This window comes from Achroia grisella, unplaced genomic scaffold (assembly GCF_030625045.1).
Source record: "Achroia grisella isolate CSIRO2021 unplaced genomic scaffold, CSIRO_AGI_Agris_v1 utg546, whole genome shotgun sequence".
In the NCBI taxonomy this organism is placed as follows: Eukaryota; Metazoa; Arthropoda; class Insecta; order Lepidoptera; family Pyralidae; genus Achroia; species Achroia grisella.
Genome location: NW_026712931.1, coordinates 5,501,616 through 5,528,685, shown reverse-complemented (window position 1 = coordinate 5,528,685; position 27,070 = coordinate 5,501,616). Strand labels below are relative to the sequence as shown.

Sequence of the window (27,070 nt, the reverse complement as noted above, 5' to 3'; positions counted from 1 at the left end):
TTGTTGTTTTTACTATTTTACATGCAATTTCTTCATATTTTATCATCCTTTAAACCTTTCCTGGACTTCCATGAATATATCAAAGTTAAAATTAGCTAAATCGGTTCATTCATTCTTAAATTTTAGCGAGACTAACAAAATATATAAGATTATCAACATTTGGTCACATTTTCCTAACATAAAATTCTTATATACGGATTACAATGATATTGAATAAAAAAATATATAATAAATAAGGACGTTAATTGCTAGGCTCGATATACTTTAGTTGTAAACTATTTTTTATTAATTTATGACAAAGTTTCTTGCAAGAAGATTCCATAAATGGCTATGATGTAATTTTGACCTTAATAGATTTATTAGTGTCACATAATATTAATAAACTGTGACACATAATAACTGACCTATGTCAACAATCCCAACAATTTAGCTGAGCTTCTAAGTTTCTAACAGTATCATAATGAAATAAAAACTCTTTGTTCTTGATTTTATATACATATTAGTTCATGTAAATGTTTCTATTTATAAGAGATAAATATAAACATTTACATAAACTTATTATTATTATTTATTTATGAACAATGTACATTGTATTTGAATGTTGGTACGATGGTTGATAAAATTAATAAATTTACATGTTGTCATTTTACAGAATGTCATTAATAACAAAAAAAGAATCAAATCAAAAATCGTTAATTGAGTACAGGCATTTATCTATTAGTAGTGACTTAAATTTTTTTGTAAAGCAACTCAAATTATTCAATAATTTAAGATCCTTCGGTAACTTATTATAAAGTATCACCGCTTGATTTCTTGGGCAGTGTTTTACAACGTTTAGTGTTAGAATTATTACCTTCTGTATATTCGTTCTCCTTGTTATTAAACGTTGTTTCATGTTCCCTTCAGATTCATACAGATGTTTGTTTTTGATTAAGCCTGTCGAAAAAACCTGTATATATAGACAGGGTACTGTAAGAAGTTTTAGTCTTTTAAAATAGTATTTACATGATTCCCAAGGTGCAATGGCTATCTAAACTATGGCTTTAATCGCTCTTTTTTGTGCGAAGAATACTCTGTTTGTATTGTATTTGTAGCTATTTCCCCAAAATTTAATACTATATCGTAACCGAGATTCTACCAAAGCATAATATACTGTCAGTAATTGATCTTCCGTAAGTTCTTCTCTCAGACAACGAAGGGCATAACATGCAGAGCTTATGGCATTATCTAATGCACCTGTTTCCGTTTTCCAGCTAAATAGTGAGTCTAAATGTATTCCCAAGAACTTGACTGTTTCAACTACTTTTACGGCTATTCCATTTAGGTGTGTACTGAGAGTTTGTTTATTTTTAGCAGTTGTTTTGAACAACATGATATTAGTTTTAGTTGTATTTAGTACCAGTTTATTTGCTACTTATATCTTACATGTATATAAATATCATTACGAAAAGCAATGTAAATATTGGCAGCCTTATCGCTAAATAGCGATTTTTGCAGGTCATCTTACGATGAAGAGAGTCTTACTTTGAGTCAGATATAGTATGACATGACAATAATTAACAGTATAGGTAATATATATCATGATATAGGTAAATTATACTATTTATTTATATTATATCATGATTAGACTATCCCATATCAAACTAATTTTATGATTAGGATTATGAACGTAGCGGAAGCAAAGTCAATTGGCCAGGACTATACAGCCTATAGTCCAATAGCCTTCATAAAATAAATATTTGTCCAACACTAAAATCTTTTTTCAGTTACAACTAGCAGATCTTGGGTTTAATTCTTCAGCTTTATAATATTACTATAAATTTGATGTCGTCATTCCATGTAGTGAATTTTGTATTTAGATACACCTATCGTAATTGTATAAACTAACGTAACATTACCTTTATACAATTAAATTTGTAAACCATGACGATTTGCCTAATAAACTCGCGATTTATTACATAACGATGGACGAAACTCTATACGAAGGGCTCTGTAAACATTACATCTTAATAATTACATATGTACCTACGTTGAGACGGCGATTACAAAACAAATTGTAAAATATTTACTGTATTGTATTTCATTATAGAATAATTTGGGCAATTCACATAGCGCCATCTAGTCCTAAGCTAAGCAGAGCTTGTGTTATGGGCACTAGACTGATATCAATACATAGATATTTTTTTGTAAATATGTAAATAATCTATATAGAAACACCCAGACCGATACAAATAATCATACTTATGAAGGCAAATGTTTTATCGTGTGAGGAATCGAACCCGCGACCATCAGAAGAAAAGCGGTGTGCTAAACCGATAAACCACTGAGGTCGTCATATGTAATCATTTTTATTATGTACATAATACTTTCATTCTTTACTTATTATTGTTATTGGTTATTTATCGTTCACAGGAATAATAAATAACCTCACAAACCAACCGGCCCATAATAAACAGGCACTGGGGGATACGATTTCAATAATGTTTTACAAGATTTTATAGTCTTAATCTAAATGTTCAATATATTTTTTTAATTTACTTATATGTATTTAATAAGCTACCACTGTACTTGATATAAAATAATCGATTATTTTTTATTTATCGTATTTTCTCATGTAGCAGTACAGTACAGATGCATATTTGTATAGTCACACGAGTATAGTCAGGTACAAAAGAAGACACAATTAATAATAGGAGCCTGGTAAAATAAGAAGTAAATCTAGGATGCGATATATGAACAAGTTTCCGAAGAATAATGACCACATACCGTAGTTGCAGCTAACGACCGCAAAAGAGCAAGGTCTGCAGACCAAAGCCCTCCGCGTCTTGTTCAAATTAGTTTATTTGCAATATTCATAAAATGTATCATGTAGCCTTCAGGGATATAAAAAAGTGTACTGTAAGTAATGAGAGACTCAATTTCAAGGCTACTCAGGTAATAAAATTGTATTTTTTATTTTTAATGCAATGGATAGGCAATTATTTCTTTTAAATGTTGGCTCCTTGATGTTGGAGTAAGATTACAGGGATAGTCATCCCTGTTTTATTATATTGAAAGAAAACTGAGAGTAATGGAGAAGTACTTACTAAGTAATTCTCGTAATCGTATAGTAAACGTAGCCTAATTAATGACCTCCTTTTATAAGGTGCTTACAATATGGTCTGACTTTCTTTTAAAAAAGAATAAAAAGGAGTGATGTTTATCCCTGAATGATGTTTATCCCTCGTTTTTCATATATATTATGTTTTGAATTCTGGTTACGAATGATTGTATGAATTGCATATTCAATCTTGTCATGGATAGCTTTTGTAATAAGATGATTCACCATATGTAGATAACGGTATACGCTGGCGGCTCACAGGTTGAGGATAATAGGAAGAGCATAATGTCAGGTCAGTTAGCCCTTCATGACGAATTCATCAGAATTTAAAGATGACGGTGTAACATATCTCATAACGTAGAGATAAATAAAGCCTTTCCCTGTTGTATTATTGAAATTGCCTAATTCTTCTTCTGCCATTTTATTGATCTATAGTATTGATATCTATGTTGGAGAAATGTGGGATGTAATAAGTAGTTGGAGAAAGTCTAAGTATATAATCTAATCTGACTATGCGCGTAAAACCATGATTGACAGGTGATTTTACCCCTGCGAATAGTCACAGCTGAAGAATAATACGTTTTTTTATGTTATTGCAATATCAAAGAAGTTGTCGGTATCCATTTAATGCTTATCTTGTAATTTCAAAGTGCGTAATTGCACCCTAAAACCGAATCTCAGTTTACAAAGCAAGCTGTAGATGCGACTGAGGCAGCGCAGCGCAGATGACTTTTACAGTCTACCTCTAGTAAATGCGTAATAGATAAATAAACAAAAAAACTCACTTGCGCATTTATACTACTTATTCGTTAGAACATAAATCATGAAAATGTTAGTTGAAAATTTTCCATAACAATTAAATAATTTTTGCAGTAACATTAATCATGGAATAAAATTAATTAAACATACACCTACAAAATATTTTTTTACTGATACTTTGTTATGACTAAAAATACTGTACCATCATTTATATATTAAGGTCATTTTTTACCTTTGTAAATGGCAAAGGTGCATACGCATAGTTTTATACCTATATCATTAGAATGGAACGCATATTCCTATAAACACTGTGAAGGTTTCTTTGGAAGTAGGAAATTAAAAAATGCTTATATATAATTACAATAATAAATCGTTATATAGTTCAAATTTAGCAGAACTTGTGTTATGAATAGTTAAGAGTACTTGATAGAAATACTTAAATATATTTTTTTCTATAAATACGTACATATACATTGAAAGCACCAATCATATTCACAAATACAAATGTTTGCATCGTGCGAGGAATCGAAACCGCGACCATCGGAAGTAAGGCGGTATGCTAAACCGCTAGTCTACCAAGGCTGTCGAAATAATTATTTAACATAAATATATAATTATAAAAAATTCAAAAGTCACCTGATAGGTCTAAGCGTTATGAGCATTACAATATATGTACTATTAGACGTCTTAAATTGTGAGGAAAATGATGACACTTAATTGCTATTACCTAATTATGCAATATGTTAATTGTTAGAACAAATCAAGGTAACGTTCACTAGATTCATTGTTGTTCATTTTACTACATTTGTGAGGCCCATACTACTTCTACGTATTCACAAAAGTGAAACATGTATTCGATTCTTGGCCAATGCAAAAAAAGTTTTTTTTTTATTTTTTTAATGCGGTTGCAAGCCATAGCTGGCCTTTACAGCTTCCTTTAATAAGGTACTCAAAACCCAGGTAAGAACTTATGGAGTGGCTGAGTGCCAACTCCTGCATGCCTGTCTAATACCCAGGGTACTCTATACTTTCTGAAATAAAAAAGCATCTATGAAACATATTAAAAGTAATGGACCGTTTTATGTATTTAGGTATAAAAATGCAGATAAAGTATGTCTCCTTTTCTCTCGTATGGATCAGGGGTAAAAGTAGATTAGATTAGTAGATAATGGAATGTAAAATGTTATAAACTGAATTTTTTTATTTGACCAACATATTTTATATAAAAATCGCTTGATCTTGATACATTCCATTTCAACAATACATAACCAAACCGCGTTCTATGTAAATTTACTTTACCAATAGGCAATGAGGCAAATGAACAAAACCATACATAATGGAGCTTACGCAGTACACTATTGTAAAATATGCTGCACAAATCACATGGCATTAAAGTTAGTCATTTTCCTGTATCTATATATATTTACTTACCCACAAAAATGTACAAAGTACTTGTATGCTACTTGTTTAGTTTTAAGGTTAAGTACCCATAATAACTTGGTCATTACATCAGCACCGCAGCAATGGAACCTTGCAAAGGTCAATTCAAATCTGTGGGACGATGCGTTTGCGCCATCTTCGATCTACGCTTGACCAGAAGAATGTGGCTTTCGATGCGAAGGTTGCAAAAGCTTCGGCCACATTGTTGGAGGCTAGTAGAATCGACACTACCGCGCCGTTTACGCGCGTTCGATCTGTGCGCGCGCAATCATTTCGTATTAAGTTTTTTATCGTGAATATTGTTGCCATAGCACTTATATTTATAGGTTTATAGTGTGTGAAATATATTTAAATAGAGTTATTTTTTTCGAATGGTAATGTTTATTGCATCTTTGATAATGTTTATTTTATTAATATGATCACTTTCCTCGTGACCTTGACATGACATATTAAAGGAGAGTTTTATTAATCCATGCATGTGGAAAATTTTGTTTGTGGTATGAATTTCTTAATTTTTAATAATTTAAATTGAAGACTTGAAAGTACAATTTAGAATAATTTTCGTGTATTTCAAAATTTTAGACATGTTTTAATCGTAATACATTCAGATTGCCAAATTTTTTTAGGTACGATATTGTGCATAAGTTTACATGCATATATTATAGTTTCAAAAGAATATTTATAAAAGAAAGAAGTTTCTGCTTATGTTATTTTAAAAATATATATCTTAGAAATATTATAATTAGCTAATAATTATGATATAGCAATAATTTTTGTTTAATTTAACGCATCAAGGAACTAATTTATAGACGTTATGAAAAAAATATTTGTTCTGTGGAAATTGATTCAATTCTTTAACATTACAAATATATACAGCATAATATAATTAAATAACTATGCAGACTTTTTTATGAAAAGTTTTGTCATATCTTGTCATAAGTGGTGGAATACTTTCATTTTAAAGCTATGTTTAATTAAATGTTAAAACAAGTGAATGAAACAACCTATCCATCTAAAATAATTTGTAAACATCTACAAACTGCTAATAATATAATATAGTCACAAGTAGTAGTAGTTTTGAATTCATTCAAAACTACTACTACTTGTGACTATTTTGAGCGCACTTTTAATGTACTTTTTACATGAAAGTTACTAGTTGCACAATATATAAAAAAATAACAAATATAATGCAAATAAATTCTAAATTTCCTTTTTTATTCAAAACGTCTCGAAAGTGAATTTAAAAATCAGTTTAAATGCATTACTATTCGTTATGTCAACATTATGCTTGACCAGATTCGATTATCAAGTACAATCAAGGTGAGAACAGGTTTCGCGGAACAAAATGAGTAGGTACTTTCTCTAACATTGTGATATACCTATTTGCGAATTAAAATGCCATTAAGAAATATTTAAAGTGATAAAAAATTTCTGTAGGTATATGGTTATTGTAAAAAATAATATTCCTTTGATCTTACGATGTGATTTATAACAGTTACTAGGTATTTATGCAAATAATACCTAAAATTATGTATTTCTAACTTTTGCAAAAAACTTGTTACAATACATAACATTGTTACAATACCATCTATGATTTTATAAATGAAATAGCAGGTGACATATTGAAAAACATTTACAAAAATACGTATTTCATTCTTTTTTCCTTTCATTCATTTATTTTTACTATTATTTCAGAAAGTGCAGCTTCCGCTAGCCTATATAAACGTTGATCCATATTTAATGATAAATCTTGTAACAAATGTAAAAAAAATGTTCTAAACGGAGGAATCTTCTCCGTTTTGTCCTAAACCTCAATATAAAAACAGGTATTATTCGCTCGAAATTGATATTATTTTAATTATAATTTGTGAATAAATGTTTGAGACTATCCGGCATGTATGTGTGTATATGTGTCATAGGTAGGTATATGTTTGTGACTATCCCACATACTTTTGTATGTATATTTAGTAGGTATATATACATACAAAAGAATATCGACAATATGACCATAATTGTCTTATTTAATTTCATAATTAATTTCTTTTATGTATATGGAGTTTTTTGAATTATTAATGCAGAATGAAGGAAATCCGACGACGAACCTGTGTTTGATAGCATCTTTATCATATAACATTAGAAAACATCATAAGCATTTACACTTAAAGTCCAGTTCTTCATAGAAATTACATAACACATTCGTACGACGTGCGTGCATATTTGATTTTATATAGTGTCGTAACATCACTGAACCGGAAACCGGCTTTTCTAATAAACCAAGACGGAAACCTCACAACACTGTTTCATTATCACTTGTACTATTGACTAGATACTATATTAGATAATAGATAGTACATGAGATTAATGCACAGTTTAACAATAATAATACTAACAATTCTGGACAAAACCGACGAAACTGAGCAGTGCTTGTGATATGGGTACTAGAAAACTGATATAAATACATTTTTTTTAAATACTTACATAATACTATACATTGAAAACACCTAGAACAATACAAAGAATCATACTCATGAATAGAAATTTTTATATTGTGCGAGGAATTAAACCCACGACCAACAGAATTTAATTTGGTGTTAAACCGCTAGACCTTCGAAGCCGTCAAGAAATGAATGGTTACAGTGGACTATTTATAATTAATAAGTGATAATAAATACCCATAGATTTAGAATGAATTAATACAAAATGACCACGTTATTACATAATATAATTATAGAGTTTATTATTTCATTCCAGAAAATAATTTGACTATTTATTGTAACAATATCATGCATCGGACTCTTTTGTTTTAAAGTTTATACTGCCAAATTCTACTGCACCTTTAAGCAGGATATTTTAAAGAGTAGTAAAGATTTTACGAAGTATGAAAGTAGCGGTTACTCTGCGTCTACTCTGTACGAGAATATACATAAATAAATCTCTTGTTATGGAAATGAACTGCATACCTACTACATAACTAGTTAACTCAATGTGCATATTTAGTTGTACCTCCACGTCGAGCGCCGTACTAGGTTTATCGGGAAATAGCCATTTCCTATGACATGAAGCCGGACATTTCGCTTGGTTGATTAAATTAATAAAATCCGAGGCTTCCACGAAACGTATCAGTCTGGATTAAGGGGTTTCCTACTATTTCCTAATAGTTAACATATTTGGACCGGTACATATATATATTTGGTTATGGATTAATACGGATCACACAGTTAAGAGTACACAGTGTCTGAATGATAGAATAAAGATGAAGTCAGGCTTGTCACCACAAATTACATTCACCAACAGTTAACCACCTGGTTTTCAGGCCTGATACAAACCACTAACTATTCTCCAAAAAGAAGTATAGATACTTAATGATGTTTGAAGTAGGAAGTGTCAATTAAATCAATTAAATAGATGAAATCAAATAAATTAAAAATCATTTATTCATGTAGAACATTTTAGCCTCTTATGAACGTCAAATTTTTTGTATTAATATTTTTTCCCTACCACTTGACTAATTGTCAATAAATAAAATTGTTGGAATTAAGATATACATAAATCTTTTTTACAGGTCAAAGAGCTTTAAAGACTAATACTACTAAAATTCTTGTCTTTTCGTTTCTTAAGAAAATTCTTAATACAAACTATTGATAAAAAAGAAGATTGTATAGAGCTTGAAGATGTATAGAGTTAAAGCAGACCAACAATATCGGTATTTTATCTCTAGTTACTTTGTATATGTTATAATCTATGTTATTAATCTATGTATGTAGAACCAAAAATCCATGTTCAATATGTTAGCCTATTTCGTCTCGAATTTGCTTCTTGATCGGTCCAATTTAGTTAACGAAATTTCCCGAATTGGCTCGAGTTTCTGGCATCCATTGGCTTCTATGTAATTGAAATATCGATCTGACTCGTTTTTAGGATTAAACACCTAGACTTCCGCATTACAATATATTACATAATTTCAGGTATTCAAAATTGAAAGTCAAAATTGTATTGAATTTGAATAGGGTTTCTATTTTCCGACATTCGCGTTTTAACTTTTTTTTAACATTAATTCCCTAAACGTTTAAATATTGGCGAAATTATTTTTCTGTGTAATGTTACAGCACTAAAGAAAATCAAAGTATCTAAAAGAGTAAATCAAATGCAGAACTTTAAACGCTTACAGATATAAATCGTGATAAATTTATATAATCACTAAAAGAACTTTCAATTTATTTTCGTAACAGGAAAGTAAAAGGAACATATTCTCATTGCCAAATGCTCTTCACGATTGTCAAAGGATTTTTTGCAATAAGTTATTGAGTATCGAGCGTGAGTGACAACATCAGACGCAAATGCAAGTATCTACCTACTGTCCATGACACCGGATCTAGGTTCCACAAGACACTTGACATATTAACCTTTCCGTATATATTTCATATACCTGTAGTACCCGTATACAATTGAAATTTTCACAATACAGCCAAGTAAGAATTAAAGACTTATTACAATACTATATGCGCGTTCTGCTTCGCATCGTATTGTAATTGAGAAAATGTGATTCAAATCAAATTCAATATCGGAAAAGTACTTTTATATAGACATTTATAATCCTTAATTATTCGATTTTTCAAACATTTTCATACAATTTTTATCCTATTACACAATAATATATGTACATGGTAATTAATATATGTTTTTGTATACATGATCAATGATATGAAATATACTATTAAAGATAAAACTATACAGATTCATGAAAATGCAAGTAATAGCGTTTACTCATTTCCAATTCTGATATCTGCCTAATGTAGGCAATGTGTACACAATTAAAAATATTTCTATGTTGGTCTTGATAATGATATCAGGTGACATTTTGATAATTTTTGTTGCTTTTACAATTCCACATCACTATCAAAACATTTCATCTTGTTGCTGTTTCATAAGTAGAGGATTTAACCTACTATTACCACGCTGATCAGATTACTTGCTTATAGGATTTCAGATTGAGTATTCCTTATCTCGCACCGTTTAATAATGTTTCCTTTTATGCTTATTCTCTTGTCGCCTATAACTATAGAGGGACAAACAAGCTGGCTATTTGAATTATATTTGGTATTCAGTATATATCTATCAAATCATATGTTAGTATCAAAAGTTGACCTGCATAATTTCATCTGTGTTATTTATTGATGCTATGGTCGTAATATAGTCGTATCATAGCATGAAGTTATATAGAGATACAGCCTACCTCGCTAAATAGGCTATTCAACACAAATATAATTTTTAATGCGCACCAATCACCTCAGAGAGTACCGTGTCCTAACAAACAAAATCTTCAGTATTGTAATATCATAGTTTAGATTTACTTACTTTTAAATGAAAATTACGTAAACTTAGCCGCGAGATTTGATAACAAACCGCAGCAGCAGCAGCATCTCTACATTATCTCTACATTTAATTTAATTACCCATTAAATAATAAAGACCTGCTGAGCCTTGGTCACGTTATAAAAAAGAAAAAATATTGGTATGTACAAAATGTATTTTTCCTGCAAGCCAGGTACGAATCATCGACAGACATAAATACCAATATCTATACAAATTCTTACACGTCAAGAATTGGAATGGGGACATTGATTGTATTGCTGTATACATTGTTGATATTTTTTGCGCTTAAGTTTTATGAAAATAATATACGGTGAACAATTTATTAAATTACCTGCATAAAATAGAGAATTTTTTAAATGGAAACACTAAAAACTATGTAGCGATTTCATAAACAACAATTTCTGTCATCTAGGTTTAAATTAATAATATGTTTTTCGTTATAATATATGTATACAAGTGAGTATACCTTTAAGAGTGTTAACACAGTTAGGACATTTCCTGCCAACGATTGTCCTTCTTATAAAAAATATATGTATATTATTCTACTTTATTTTTTTCTATGTTACAACTACCCCCTGTCGTGTCTGAAATACATATTGTTATGACATAATTAAATAATTATTATTAAAATATTATAGAAAAACTAACTAAGAATTCTATATAAAATTCATAGTATAAAGCATAATATCACGCATTTAAAAAAAATAACCTTCAATAGTGCATCATATTAATTTGCAAGTCACCAAGGTCAGTTCAGTTAGCCGTTCTCACCTAGCCATAGACTATAAAGTTTAACGACCGAATTAAATACAACACGACACATGACAATGAATCACTAGACGCCGATCTCGAAATACAACAAGTAACTAAACTTCTCACAATGGACTTTACTTCTATAACTTAACAGAGCGGTAGAAGCGTTTGCGTTCGATCCCCTTGCTCGGGTACCGATCAACTTTCCAAATTGAGTCGGATCTAGTTATTATGCACTAAAAGTAGATGTTCCTACTATATCTATAATGAGATTCAGATGATTTGCCATAATAATGGATGATATAATTAAAATTTTGATGTATTTTTTTTTTTTGATGATAAAGAAATACTGCACCCGCCTGCGCTAACAGCTTACGCTGACGGGGCGCCAGTGGAGGATGATAAAATGAGCATGAATTCATTCAAGTTAGTTAGCTCATCTTATTATATCAATTTACTACAATGGTCTCTAGGGGGAACCGCTCCCCATATTTGAGCTATTGTACATATTATGCATGAATCGTAGATGATATTAAAAAAGTAATTGAGTTTGACAATAGGTTGAAATGTACAATAAAATGTACAATGGAAACCCAAAAAAAGACGACAAGTAAACACGAAACTGATTGATGCTGGGCACAATCAGACCATACAGAACAGGGTTATGTTGTAAAATGGGAGAACTACACAAATGCAGAAAAAGCAGTTATTTTAAAACTCCTCTACGTAATAACGCGTCTGCGAAATATGTAAAGTCTAAGCACCCGTTCAGCAACTTGCTTTTTAAACTATTTTGATTGTATGGTGCAGATTAGGCAGTGTAATTACAATGGATAAAAGGCTTGAAAGTCTGGTAGGTCATCAGCTTGTTTGCTATTTCTATTATATAAAAAAAACATATCCTCTGAATTATTGCTTGCCCCCTTAAAAACCGTGACGTAAACTAATTAAAAATATTATTAGCTATCAGTCATATTATCTGTAGACAAAGAAACATTTTAATTATTTAATATATACCTCCTACTTATAAATCGGAGTAGAACATAGTTGCATACATAACCATAAGCGAAACAACCTTGATGAAGTGTTAAATAGGCTTAACCTCTCCAATTACATAGTACACAATATAAAATGTATTACCCAAGAACACTGAAATGGCTATGTAATAAGTACCAATGCTTTATAAGAAATTATAAGCTTACTTATATTGCATGCACATAAATTAGTCATTACAATGAAATGATCTCATGATAATATCTCCTACCAATATTACGCGATATTTCACCGTCTTACACAATTTTTTTATTTTGTTTTTATATTACAAGTATAACTGCCAGCCAACGTGATACCTATAAATAAATTGTAAGAATAAAAAAACCTATAAATAAATAATAAACATACTAATTAATGACTTAAATATAAAATGTGTATGTATGTCTGTTTATTAGCTATTTATGACATAGTCATCAAGACACGTCTAAACATTTAGTCGTATAAAATTTACACATAAATGCAATTAAATGCTATATAGGTGTTATGTTTATATAAATGATATACTTTAGTAAAGTATATATTTTGCACATTATTTACAGTAGGTGATTAAAATTTTGTAAGAATTTGTTATTAAATGTGGGTCAAGGGCTATATAGGCTAAAGGAAGCTAAGAAAATTGCTTCCAAAGGAATGAAATACCTAGTTTTATGTATAGTAACTAATAGTGTCAGTAGTCTATAACATATATACGTTATTCGATTTACGAGACTCATTCTTAGTGACTTTCATTCACTTAAATCTTTATGGATACATATAAATTTGTGATTACAGCAAACTGAGATACGTCATAAAATCAACAATAACCAGTTCTCATATTTAATTCACTTATACATTAGAGGTCAAGAGGCAAAGTGCATATATGAATGTGTGCACAGTTGATGTTCGATCAGTTATAATATAATTACATTTAGTGCTAAAAGTGAACTGCGAAGATGTGTCAACGTAATATATTCGTGTTGTTGATATTGATTTGCTGGATTTCTAACACGAGGACAGTCAGTTACAACAACTCGCCGCTGGCTAAGTCAGGTAATTATTTTTATATACTCTAATTTATGTAAAATCCCCGTATCGATATACAAAATCCTTAAACAACAGTTATTTCGGAGAACTTTTTTATTTCGATCTAAACATATATTATAGCAATTATAATTATTCACTTATGTTAAAGTATAATGTTATAACTCCTTCACTATTCTAGTTTTTTAAACATGATAATTTTGGGACATATAATGAATATAAATATCGGTTTAGTAACCACTATTAACACTTTTTTTTTCAATATTTTTACTGCACGTATACTAATTTCTCCAGTAAATGCCATATATAATCGCATTATGGAATCATCTTCATTCAATGGTATTTTCGAATGAATGAAATTCAAGAAAAGAGCTTATTCCTTCTTTATAGGCCGGCAACTTGTGTTGCGGCTGATCAGGTGAGACGCAAAATTGTATGCTATTAAAAAAAATTGAAATACACTCAACTATGAGTTTATCAGTTATGCAAACAGATAAAAAACAAATGCAATGTAGGCAGGTACTAAGTGCAGTAATTATTGGCCTAGTTCATAATTATATGGCTTAAAGCTACTATAGACAGGTATTAATGTGTTTTTCTGTATCTATAGTAGATACTTAAAGTTTTTGTTTCCTGTTCAAAATTATAGGATGACCTACTTCACTCTTAAATATATATTGTAAGTTAGCTAAAGTACTTACTGATTGGTAAATTTATTTTGCAACAAGATTTAAAAATAAGCTGACCTTTTTTACATACCCTGTACCTATTTCACAATAGTTTTTTGAGGAAATATCATCCAAAACTCGCAAATTACCTATAGTATTTAGTGTGGTTAAAATGAAACAGCAAAGTGTGTTCATCATCATTAAAATGCAACTATTGGCTTCATTAATATGCCGTTTTGATCATTAGCAAGTACTTGTCCTTGAACAATTACGCTCGTAATTAGGATGACGACAAAAGATAATTGTATAATTAATTAAATTATTTAATAATTATATGAGTAAACCAACTGAATAATTCAGTTGTATTTTTATTTATTTTCAGACACTGAATTAGTACTACATTTAGTGTTACTGGTATTTCTGTTGGTACAGTGTCGCGTGTACTAGGAAGGCGTGTACTAGGAGCTTTTAAGTAAATACTGTCATGTCATCATCAGCCCACTGCAGTCCACTGCTGGACATAAGCCTCTCCCAAGGCACGTCACTGGGCACGATCTTCAGCCCTTCTCATCCAGTTACTACCCGCAACCCTACGTAAGTCGTCGCTCCACCTAGCTGCGGGGCGTCCTACACTACGTTTGCCAATTCGCGGTCTCCACTCTAGAACACGCCTACTCCAGCGAGCATCGGTTCTGCGACAGATATGACCAGCCCACTGCCACTTCAACTTACAGATGCGAAGAGCTATGTCGGTGACCTTAGTTCTCTGGCGAATCACTTCGTTTCGGATTTTATCCCTCAGAGAAACTCCAAGTATAGCTCTTTCCATAGCTCGTTTAGCGACTTTGAGTTGGTGGACCAGTCGTATCGTCAGTGTCCACGTTTCGGCACCGTAAGTCATAACGGGTAGGACGCACTGGTTATAAACCTTGGTCTTAAGGCTTTGTGGTAGCGACGACGAGAAGACTTGACGAAGTTTCCCAAATGCCGCCCAGCCTAGCTGTATTCGTCTCTTGGCCTCCCTCTCAAAGTTGTTTTTACCTAGTTGGAGCGTTTGCCCTAGATAAATATACTCCTGAACAACTTCAAGAGATACTCCATTAATGGCGACCGGTTCCGGACGAATGCGATCATTGAACATGATCTTGGTTTTGTCCAAATTCATCCGAAGACCGATGCGTTGAGACGATTCAGCCAGGCCGTTCAGCATCTGTTGTAAATCCTGCAGCGATTCAGCCATGATGACAATGTCGTCAGCAAATCGTAAGTGAGAGATGTTCTCGCCGTTGACATTAATGCCGTAATTTTTCTTTTTCTTCTTTTTAAATACTGTGATAATATCACATTTCTTTCTTGACGAAGAAAAATGCGCACTAGCGTTGGTAATGTACGAGAACAAATATCCGCCGAAATAAGCTATTTATTAAAGGATATTTTATTTTCCTGATAGAGAATCGTTGAAGAACTGATTACTTACGAAGAAAAAGAAAAATATATTTTTTTATATTCAGTAGCCGCAAGTTTACTACTCAATAGAGGAAACTAACCAATGGCATCATAGCCATCGCAATAGTCTACGCAGATAGGAAACATAGTTTTTCCATCAAACGGTGCTATTATAATTGGATCGGAAAACAAGCAGATGGCCTATATGATGGTAAACGGTAACAGTCGCCTATATACACAAACATGTGACACCCGTGATACCACTCCAACGTTGTATTCCAGAAGCCCAAAATTTCATGCCTCTTGTTCTGTAATTTCACTGCTTAATGGATAATACAACCGAAATATGCCTTACAAAGCAAGCTACTTAGCGTCTTAAATATGTATGTGACCTTTTTAATACAGGCTCTCCCATAAGTTACTTTAAACTGAAAAAAGACATGTACAGTTTGAAAAAATATTGCGTGGTAATAATAAATATAATAATCGACAAAAACCATGATTTTTTTAAAAATCACTTCATCTAAATGTGCTTCTTTTTGTATAAAACAACATTGCATTTTTTCATCATTTCATATTACCATAGAAGTTTTATGATATGTACCTTACTTATACTTCTTACCTCGCTGTGTGTCGTGTAAGATTGCTCACAGATATATTTACACTGTGGTTATCCCACGTTATTGCTATTAATCCATATCACCCCATTCAAAGAGAGCAGTTTTCGATTTTCACGCTGGTTGTACCATGTCCTAAATAAGAATATTTTCATGGGACGGATATAGTAAATCCAGATGCCATATTATTCTTATCATTATATTACAAAATACACGAAATCAACACGACAGCTACGCATTTAAGCGAAATGACAGTATCGGTAATTGGTAACAATATTTTATTATGTTTTCTTATAAATTGGCCAATTAGTTAACCATAATTATTTCTTGGAGTTCATCTCACATATCCTCTTTACTGCCCTCTGTTTAATGTTTAATTTTTAGTTTTCTCAAATTCTTTCAATAAAACTGAAAATAAAATTGTAACAAATATATATTTCATATCTACTATAATGTAAGCGATGTTTGTAAACAAATAATCTGACAATACATTTTCTATACTGAGGATGATAATAACAGCGTATAGAAAGAAATAGAGAGAAGATAAACTATGATTTATTTAATGATATACTTCATCCTAGTCGGTACTTTCTTTTGTTTATAAAAATACAATGAATATTTGAGTAATATTATGTAATAACGTATCGAATTATTTCATAACTGTATCTATAATTGCTGGCTGTAGTTTGTAGGCATCATCAAAAGAGTCTCACATTCTTCTCATGCATCGTCAGGCCACGTACTTGTATAATAATATAATGATCCACTTTCGCTAAAATAATTCATGTTATTTAAATATGTTAGTTATGTTATTTTATGTAACATTGGTATAGTAAGACATGTAATTGATGAATGTCGAGTTTATGACTAGTAGATATTGTATGTTTATCTATCTATCACCCCGCTTTTACAGGAAAGGCAGAGAATAAAAAGTAAGAGTCTAAACGGGTTAATTGTTGATTTAATACTACTTCCTCTGATAAAAATCTTATTAAAAACAGACGGTCCTGGAAATGAAAATTGTGCAATATGTACTTTACACTTAAAAACTTACAATAACTATCATCTTCCTCGTAATAATATGATGATTAATGTTTCCTGGTCATAAAACATTAATATTAAATTAAAATGCGTATTAAAGTCAGTAAGTTGTGGTTAATTTTCTTCCTTTTAAAGAATCAACATTCATGATAGCATTATCCATTATACGTTATTATACGTTATTATACGTTAAGTGGCATCATTAAAAGAATGATCAATTATTAAATATTTTATTTTTAAAACACACTTGGAGAAAACTGGTAACCGACGTCAGTAGATATAAAACGGAAGATGAATACTGCATCTATATGAAACTCAGTACAACTTGGTCGGTGCTGCACCACGTTGAAACAACAATACAACCATGTGTCTATACACAAATGAGTTTATCTATGAATGATTACACTCGAGATATTCCCTACTATAGTCAAAATATATTCTGTAAAAAAACGCACTAAATTGGGGGCAACCATAGTGCAATAGAACAAATATAGGCCTGGGCATAACAAAAATCTGCAGATTTTGCCAAACTGAAGGGAAACGCAACTATACATCCTATGTTGTTGTAGTCCAGTCATGCATAAACGTAATATCTCCTTTGGAAAGTTTACTCTCTATACTGAGGACTTAAAAACCACCGCTTCTAAGAATATCTTACAAATCTTGTCCCTGAACTCTGAAAGAGAGCGAGCATATTTTTTTTTTTTTTTTTGTATGTGATAATGGAATGGTGCATCCGCCTGCGCTAACGGTTTACGCTGGCGGGGCACCAGTGGAGGGTGATAATATGAGCATGAGGTCAGGTCAGTTAGCCCATCGTGACAAATTCACCAGGAATTTAACACGATGGTTTCCAGGGGGAACCGCGTGGAGGTCAACCTGATATGGTACATTGCTAGTAATGGGTTTATTAGTCCACATTACTAACAATCCCATTTCCCCCCGAGCGAGCATATTAGATCTATATAGGTCGCAGTGCTACAGATCCAATCACCTGACAATAGCCCAAACCCCCTAATAAAAAAAAAGGATGATGGGGTAAAATCGGATCGGCTTGCATACTAGTAAAATCTGCACTAATTTCGCTACTCACGTATCTGTACTCATGGTCTAGGAGTGATCCATGGCAGAGCCCTATGGATTTTTACGGATTTTATATTGCGCCTTAATTTAATGACCTGAGAATTAATATTCCAAAGAACTAAGATGTTATAGCTCTTATACTGTAATTTCACTTGCCTTATCTGTACCCTTGAACTGAAACATAGCCTATAAAACAAGCTGCTGTGCGGAAATGCTATGAAATAGATAAAACAGAGCTTCCCGCGTAGACGACTTTTACACTGTATTGACTTTTAGATAAGTAAATCAGTTATTTTAACATTAATTACAATTATTTACAGAATGTACAAGTTGCAACGATGACGAGCTGGGCGTGACGCGATGGACAATGCCGCTACTCAAGACGGGGGAGAAGCGATACTATCTAGGAATTTTTTTTAAGGTCAGTCACCTTTCTCTCAGCAAACTCAAACCTGAACTAAATATACATCTTTCATAAAATTATAAAAATAAAATCAATCGAACAATATACAAAAATACAATTTTAATTATTGTATAATAGATTGATTTTTCTGTGAATGTTTTTATCGTGTAAATATGTTAATTTTAAATCTATTGAAGTGTCATGTATCCTTATATATTAAAGTATATTTCGAATAAAATACATTCGCATTTAGACTCCATTATTCAGTAAACAGGAGCATCGATGAAAAACGGATGCTGTCAATAGATTTATGAAAATAAGTTACTTTCCGTACTTAAATAATCAAATTAGGTAAGGTATCGCGCAACATGCGTACAGATGTCTCAATCAAATACAATGAGAAGGAAATTGAAGTGAAGTAAAAGTAATTTCGCAAACAGCGAACATAAATCTTAGTTGTTGTTATTTTTACTGCGAATGTTTACAGAGTGCGTAATTGGCTTCCCCAACAATATCATTACTTTAACAATGCCGTGAATCATTTATAAGGAAAATAAGCAATTACATAACGCAGGCACAAGGTGCGCGTACGCATCTCCGAATGTCGTAACAGCTTGGCGTGTGTTTGATCGACAGCTTTCCCTTTCTCTCAGAAGTAACACTCGTGTCAACTACGCCCTGTTAATTTTATATTGCGGCAACTTGTTATAGTTTTAGAATGAATGAGATGATTTTTTATACTCGTAATGCTCTTGTTTATTTTAACGGTCAATTATTTGATGAAATAAGTAATAACTGTCTTACTAACGAAAGCATCGTGGCTAGGGTATGTTAGATATCCCCTATGAAAATATTTTTTTGTTATAGTAAATAGACATAGATATAAAAATATACCGTAATGACTGGTACTCTAGGTAGGATATAATCTATTAGAAATAACAGCTTTATCAACTATTCTGTTGTGGTGAACAAACTTGACTTGCCCACATTTCGCTCTGTATTTTGAATCAAACGTGACAGAGGGCAAACCAAACGCCTAATGCGCAAAAACATGTTTCGCGCATTAGGCGTTTGGTTTTACTTAAATATATCTATAGAACTTAAATTTTGAAGTCATTTTCCGCAAAATGGTTATACTTTGCCTTACAAACAGAGCGCAAATAATGTAAAATGCAGTAATGTTCGGAAGTATGACGAACAAAACAGCGCGGAGTGGTTATAGCGAGAAATAAAAAAATATCTGAATATAATGAATCAGATTAATATATTTTAGGACACATTTCAACTATGAAACCAGTATGTTGATGAACTTTACAATGATTTGCAAATATGCATATATAATATTTTTTTTATTCAAATTCTTGAAATAATTTTGGTATTACATAAATAACTAACATTTAATACATTTTTTTTATATTATTTTGTAGCAACTAAAATTCCCAACAAGTGGTGGTAACCGTCGCGTCGTCGTCTAGATACCTTAATAACACCTAAGATGGTTCGCCATGGGCATCCCATGACGACCATTTAGGATACATAAGTTAACGATAAATGGAATAGTTATACTCGTTACTATATATACATGTTACTAATTACTTTTGATACAATGCAAACCACAACTTTTATAATTTCTCATATATTTTAAATCGTAGTTATTTTCTTTTAAAATCCACACTCGGTATAATTTTTTTTAAGAACTAATTATATGGCCTTGTTTTTTTTTTTGTATGTATTTTAAATTATTTATTTTTGTAGGAAATTAATTTCCAGTAAGCAAGTAAAAATTTATAGTGTTAAAAAAATGCTTTGTATAACTTAATTACATTTTAACTTCAGCAACGGCAACATCAACAACAAACTACTAACAATAAGAATTACAAAGTACAGATAGGGTACTTCGGTATAGTCTATACTTTGTAATCGGTTACCTACCATTTGTAGCAGCTCTACTATGCGTTGCCAATGCCTCCATATCAGACAACAATATAAAATATGTTTTCGGGAAAGATTTTTTTTTCAGAAAACACATTTTTTATTTAAATATCTAAGTATATTCTTGATATATAGGACCATTAAATGTAGATGTTATTTCATAGGTCGTTTGGATAATATGAAACTCAATCCTTCAATGTAATAAATTAAAAGGTTTGGTAGCGGGCCAACTACAGTTATGGTATATGGTATAAAAAATAATTTATAGAGTAACAATCATTATTTACTGCCATAGTAAGCCAAATTAATTGAGCACTTTCCGTCTTAATACACGTTACTATGTCTATTTGCATATGCCTGAGTTTTTTCTATATCATACATGTACATATATATATAAATACAAATTACTTCTGCCTACCGCACAATGTCTACCTTCTTATTATGACACTAGATATAGATATAAACAGATTCAGCTATATATTATATATCTATGTATGGATGAATATTATAAAGTCCTCCGCCGCGTCACTTTGTATGTTCTCATTAATCTCAAAAACTATAGAACGGATTTTTATGAGGTTTCATCCATTAATAGAGTTATTTAAGAGGATAGTTTATCTCTATAATTCTTTGAGGTTTTATGTTAATTAATTAAAATAAATTCGTACGGGATGAAGCAGGATCCGGCCGCTAATCTTACTAATATTTTAAACGTGAAAGTTTGTGAGCATGGTTTGATTTTAGTTACTCTTTCACGCAAAATCTCCTGAACGGAATTTGATGAATCTTTACAATAATATTGCTAATATATCAGAATAACACATAGGCTCTAATTCAAAAAGATATGTAAGTTTGGCGAAATATAATGATAAATGTTATGTAAGTGTAATGCAGACGAAGTTGCGCGGGTAAGTTAGTACATAAATGCAATTGTCATTCACCAGTAGATAATATGTCTGCAGTCAAAATAATGATATAATAATTTGTACCAATAACAACTGTATACATCACGTCTCACGAAGCATAGTCGGACTTTCACTGCAACCGGTTGGAAATACTCTGATTCATGCACCAAGATATATATTTTAAGTAATAATTCAATATGATGAAAATTCTTTTAAAATCTTTATATTTAGGTAATATGTCCTTGAACGGTGAATAACTGCGAAATATGGTTGAAAGGAAATAGAAGGCATAGCCTTTTCTCAACATACACACTGTTTTGTTTGTTCGTAACACTTTATTCTACAATAAATATAATTAAAATAACATGATACAACGATCTTATTATAACTTGTACAATGGCGGACTTATTCCAAATGAGAGATTTCTTTCATGTCTATGTTTCTATGTAATAAAGACACAACTCTTCTACATTGCATATAAAAAAAAATTTGTTATTATTTTTTGTTTTTGATCAAGTATCATGAAACGTAGCTTTTGTCTGCTTGTTCTTAAACTACATTTCTATGTCTGTCTACTACAGACAGACAGACTACAGACCTTTATCCACTTATAAAATCGTATTTTTTTCTGAGTGAATGTAACATTAATTACAATTTATTTTATAACGTTAAAATTTGAAAATTGTAACCTGTAATCTGATATTGTAATTGAATAATTGAAATCTGATTTGTCATGAGAACGGAATATAAATAGTATAGCGCAAGTAAACCCACATAATAGAACTAATTTGAAATAGGAAAATAAAACACCGACAGTTCCAATAGATTTATCGGTTTTGTATTATTTATGGTCATAATAAATTTACATAGTATACATTCTATTTCTACAAATATTAAAGTTATATATATATATATAATATATTATAAGTATACCTATTTATTGAAACATAGATGTTAATAGGAAAAGTAAAATATTTTTTTTCACAATTATATCTGTTATTGACACGTAACATTTAAACTGAATAGATGATAACTGATAGTATCTACTGATTGATTTGATTCATTCGTAGATATTTATTACTTAGTAATTAATCACTCTACCAGAGGTAAATAAATTGTATTTTTTTTAGGTAGATATTCATATTATGATATTACTCATAACGCAAATATGATTTTATGTAATAAATGCCTGTACAATCAACCTACATTGCATAGACGTATTTGTTTTAATTATATAAGTAGTATTAAAAACAATCATACACATGTTTGTATCGTGTGAATAATCGAACTTGCAATCTCGGAAGTCAAAACGGTGTGCTGAACGCGCAACGCCTGAGGTTATCATTTAGCCATAATTTTACTTAACATATTGTTTTTAATTTCTTAAAACTTTCGACTATATTGCTTATTCATTTTTATAATCGACATTCCGCCTTTGCCATTACGAAGCAATCGTACCGTCAATTGAATACACGTATTAAAAGTATAATTATGAAAGCTGCACTTTCCCTTTACACATTGTTACATGTGTAAGTAATTAACGTGAAACTAATAAGGTTGTAATAACGACAAATTAAGATAGCCAGCAAGTAACTGCCACATACGTACGTATTTTTTATTTAATATCATAATTTACAAGTATATTGTGAAGCCCGTGGTACGCACTGGTCTTTTGGAAGGAAAGTGGATGACGAATATAAGGATACATACCTACAGGTAATCTCTATATAAAAAAATAGGTGACAATATATTAATCTCCAAAAATTGTAAATCGATATTACTACGCCTATTTCTAAGATAAACTAACCCTATATATTTATCCCTAAGATAAATAATACTTCTATATATTTTTCCGTTCTACATCTACGACTGGATCTTAGTCTAGGAATTCATCTTTGTAGAAGTCAAAGCACAGTGTTGAAGACAAGACGACCCTCGTGGTGTAGCGGTTTAGCATACCACCTTTGATTCGATTCCAAGCACGATGCAAACTAGCTTGAGACAAAATGATGTAGTCTGAATTGTCTAGTTTTTATCAGCCTTTTTGAACGATCTATTAGAAATGGTCGACTTTCCAATGGCGATCATCGATAGTGAAATTGCTATTATAAAAAAGGTTACTTAGATTTCCTGCGAACATACATTAGTTTGTCAAAATTTTATAGTAAAACTAGCTGTCCCGGAAAACGTTGTTTTGCCTTAAAATAAAAAAAAAATTTAGGGGTGGACTACCTCTAACATTTAGGGGGATGAAAAATAGATGTTGGCCGATTCTCAGACCTACTCAATACGCTCACAAAATTTCATGAGAATCGGTCAAGCCGTTTCGTAGGAGTATGGGAACGAAAACTGTGACACGAGAATTTTATATATAAGATATGTTTATTAGTAGTAATCATATAATTATGTGTATATGTATGAATTATTTGACCTTTGGTTACTTCGATGTATGACCACAAAATACTAATAGTATATACCGTATGACCATGTGAATAAAAGACTAAACCATTACAACCTTCACCTTTATAGAGATAATGTAGGTACATATCTAATTATAACTTAATAACAGTTACATATATTCCCATTTGCTGTTAATTTTTTCCCATGAATCAGTAGTCAAATGCTATTTTTTTTATCTTTAGTATGTGTAGGTGTTTTGTATAGTGTTTCTAAGCGTAACCCAAATAAATACCATTTTATTTCGTATTTATAACTATTGAAGTTCTTTTGAACCTAATAAATACTTTTCTATTCTACTAGTGTTCATCATAATTTCGACCTTAGATATACATATCATTACAATTATATGTGAGTATATAGGTGTCGTAACTGTACTTTGCATGTCTAGTTTTATCTCAGAATTAGGCTCTGTTAGATTTTAATTGACTCCCACAGAATTTCGTAATTTTGTTGTAGTCAATTACAATCTAACTACTGCATAATTACTAGTTAATTTTATTTTATTTCTTTATTATAGGATATTTATGAAATCTATTTCTTAGAAAAACAGTATTCGTATGTACTCCGTTATTAAACGTGGATTATTTATAGCATTGCACATGCGAAGTAATATATTGTAAAATCCCCTAATCTGTTACTAAAGTTACTTAGTCCGTACATACATTTATCCAATAGGACATCCATTCTTTCCATAGATAGAAAGTTTACATTTTAATAGTACACTCAATTTTGTTCCCTTATGAAAATTATTCCTGAGAAAATATGTATCTTGTAGGTACTTAGTATATTGGTTGGATATATTGTGTTTTACTTTTTTCTAACTAAATCTTATTTATTTCAGGCTAACTGGTTCAAGGCACAACAGTACTGCAGATTCCATGGTATGCACCTTGCATCAATATCTTCACAGCAGGAGAACGACAAGCTAGAGCAATATGTTAAGGACTCTGGTAAATATTTTCATCTACATAATTAAATTTTATTTATATATCTTTGATGTGAATATAAGATAAAAGATATCATCTGTCCTCATGTTACGTTAGGACAGAGGATATCTTTTATCTCAGAAAAAGCAGACAAATTCGTCGGTAAAAGCTAGTTTTTTACTATCTACTTACAGAAAAAGAAAGGAAGGATTATAAAGATTTAATAATTTAATAGTAATATTTAAATGGACCACCAAATTTAGATTATTGTGATAAATTATTTTTATACATAAAGGTAGATCTTCATGTACCTATGTATTTTTATTATTTGAATAAGATAATTATCATTATGTTTATATATGGTCATACACTCGTAAGATATTAAATTTATATTTATATATTTAAATTGTCGTAATACATCCACAGCATATAGTTTTTAAATTATTTACTTTGTCTACACTTTTCTAACATATATAGTATATTTATAGAGTAAAATATGTAATAGTATCTTGTCCATTATAGCCACGCCGAATCTTTCTCTATTTGATTATCTTACTTTAATAACCTAAGACTGGAAGACTGGTGATACAGGTACTTTTAACAGGCTCTACTTATTTTATTTTAGTCCTTTTTTAAACATTCTCTCTCTCTGTCATTAATTTGTAGAGAAAAGTTAATATAAAAAAAGTTTTTATTGTTGTCAATGGAAAGCTTTTTTTATTAAAATGATATGGTGCACCCGCTAACGGTTTATGCTAGCAGGACGGGCGGAGTCCCATCGCAACGAGTTCCTAAATTATTAATCACAATGATTTCCAGAGAAAACCGCTTGGAGATCGACCTGCAGACTTTGGTAAATTGCTACCAATTTTGCTAAAAAATTGCTAGCACTAGTTCCCTTTACTAACACTAGCCTCGCCTGCTATGAAAAGTTTTTTAACTTTACGATTTTTGGATTATTACAGGTTACGGGCGCGAGCATTTCTGGACATCAGGGACGGACTTGGCCGAAGAAGGAAACTTCTTTTGGATGGCTAACGGCAGACCGCTCACGTTCGTGAACTGGAACGCAGGCGAGCCTAATAACTTCAGGTACGAAAACGGCGAGGAAGAGAACTGCTTAGAACTGTGGAACAGAGACGACAAAGGCTTGAAATGGAACGACTCGCCGTGCTCATTCGAAACTTTCTTCATCTGTGAAGTACGATCAGATTAATGTTTGACATAAATTGTCGTTTAGGCTGTATACATCACGATTTGGTATGGGATAAAGAGGCCATGCATAAATTACTTTGCACCAATTCCAGTAATTTTCACACATCTATGTCACAGGGATGTCACATTTTAAGTGTCAAATTTAATACTAAAACTGAAATATGTAGTTACAAAATATAAGATCTCTCCTAGAATAGTAGGAGTGGTACTAAATTTCATGATATTCACATAAACTTTGTGACTCTTCTCTATTCTCTTTTGTTGTTATACATTGTCACTCCTTATCGACCTAATTAAGATGATATAATATATGGATATCCTCCTAAGTAGATACTTACGTCAGTAAGCGTATACATGCATGGGTATATAAAAAGAGATCGTCCTATCGCATATTTTTCATTATTTGAACTTTGTCGTCAGCCAAATCGTGTAGCATAAATTTAAATCTTCATAGAGCTGTTTAGACAGCTAGGGGCGCCATTTTTTAATTTTGTATTTGAGAATCTCAATGTTTGTCACTGAGTAATGGTTGAATGAACTGTACAGTTTACTTTAAAGAATATTTTTGTGAAACTATTTTTATGATGTAAACTTATTTACATTCCTTTAACGATACTATGGGGATAACAATTTTTTTTAAATTGTATTATTATAATATTAGACAAAACATGTAAATGGTAGGTATCTATTGTTTAAGAATGGTAAAACCAATGAATATCTGTAGTGAGATATAGTTACTTTGAATCTAACAACAATGCCTTCTCTCAAAAAGCGACTGACATTACACGTATCTACGCGAAGATAAAAAATATAAAAATATATAGTAACATTTATTCTGATAACGGTTAAATTCAAAGTAACTAAATTATTATTTAGA

The 27,070-nt window shown here is 31.1% G+C and overlaps 1 protein-coding gene across 1 annotated transcript in view; it reads left to right on the top strand.

The window, feature by feature from the left end:
* The window catches only part of LOC131847998 (uncharacterized), a 71,083-nt gene extending 44,765 nt beyond the window's left edge, over positions 1–26,318 (top strand). The window contains exons 6-8 of the mRNA XM_059197728.1: positions 18,673–18,773; positions 24,894–25,002; positions 25,944–26,318. Of these exons, the coding sequence (XP_059053711.1) occupies positions 18,673–18,773; positions 24,894–25,002; positions 25,944–26,194 (461 nt within the window). The 3' untranslated portion in view covers positions 26,195–26,318. The remainder of the gene's footprint in view (positions 1–18,672; positions 18,774–24,893; positions 25,003–25,943) is intronic.
* The last annotated feature ends 752 nt before the right edge of the window (positions 26,319–27,070 follow it).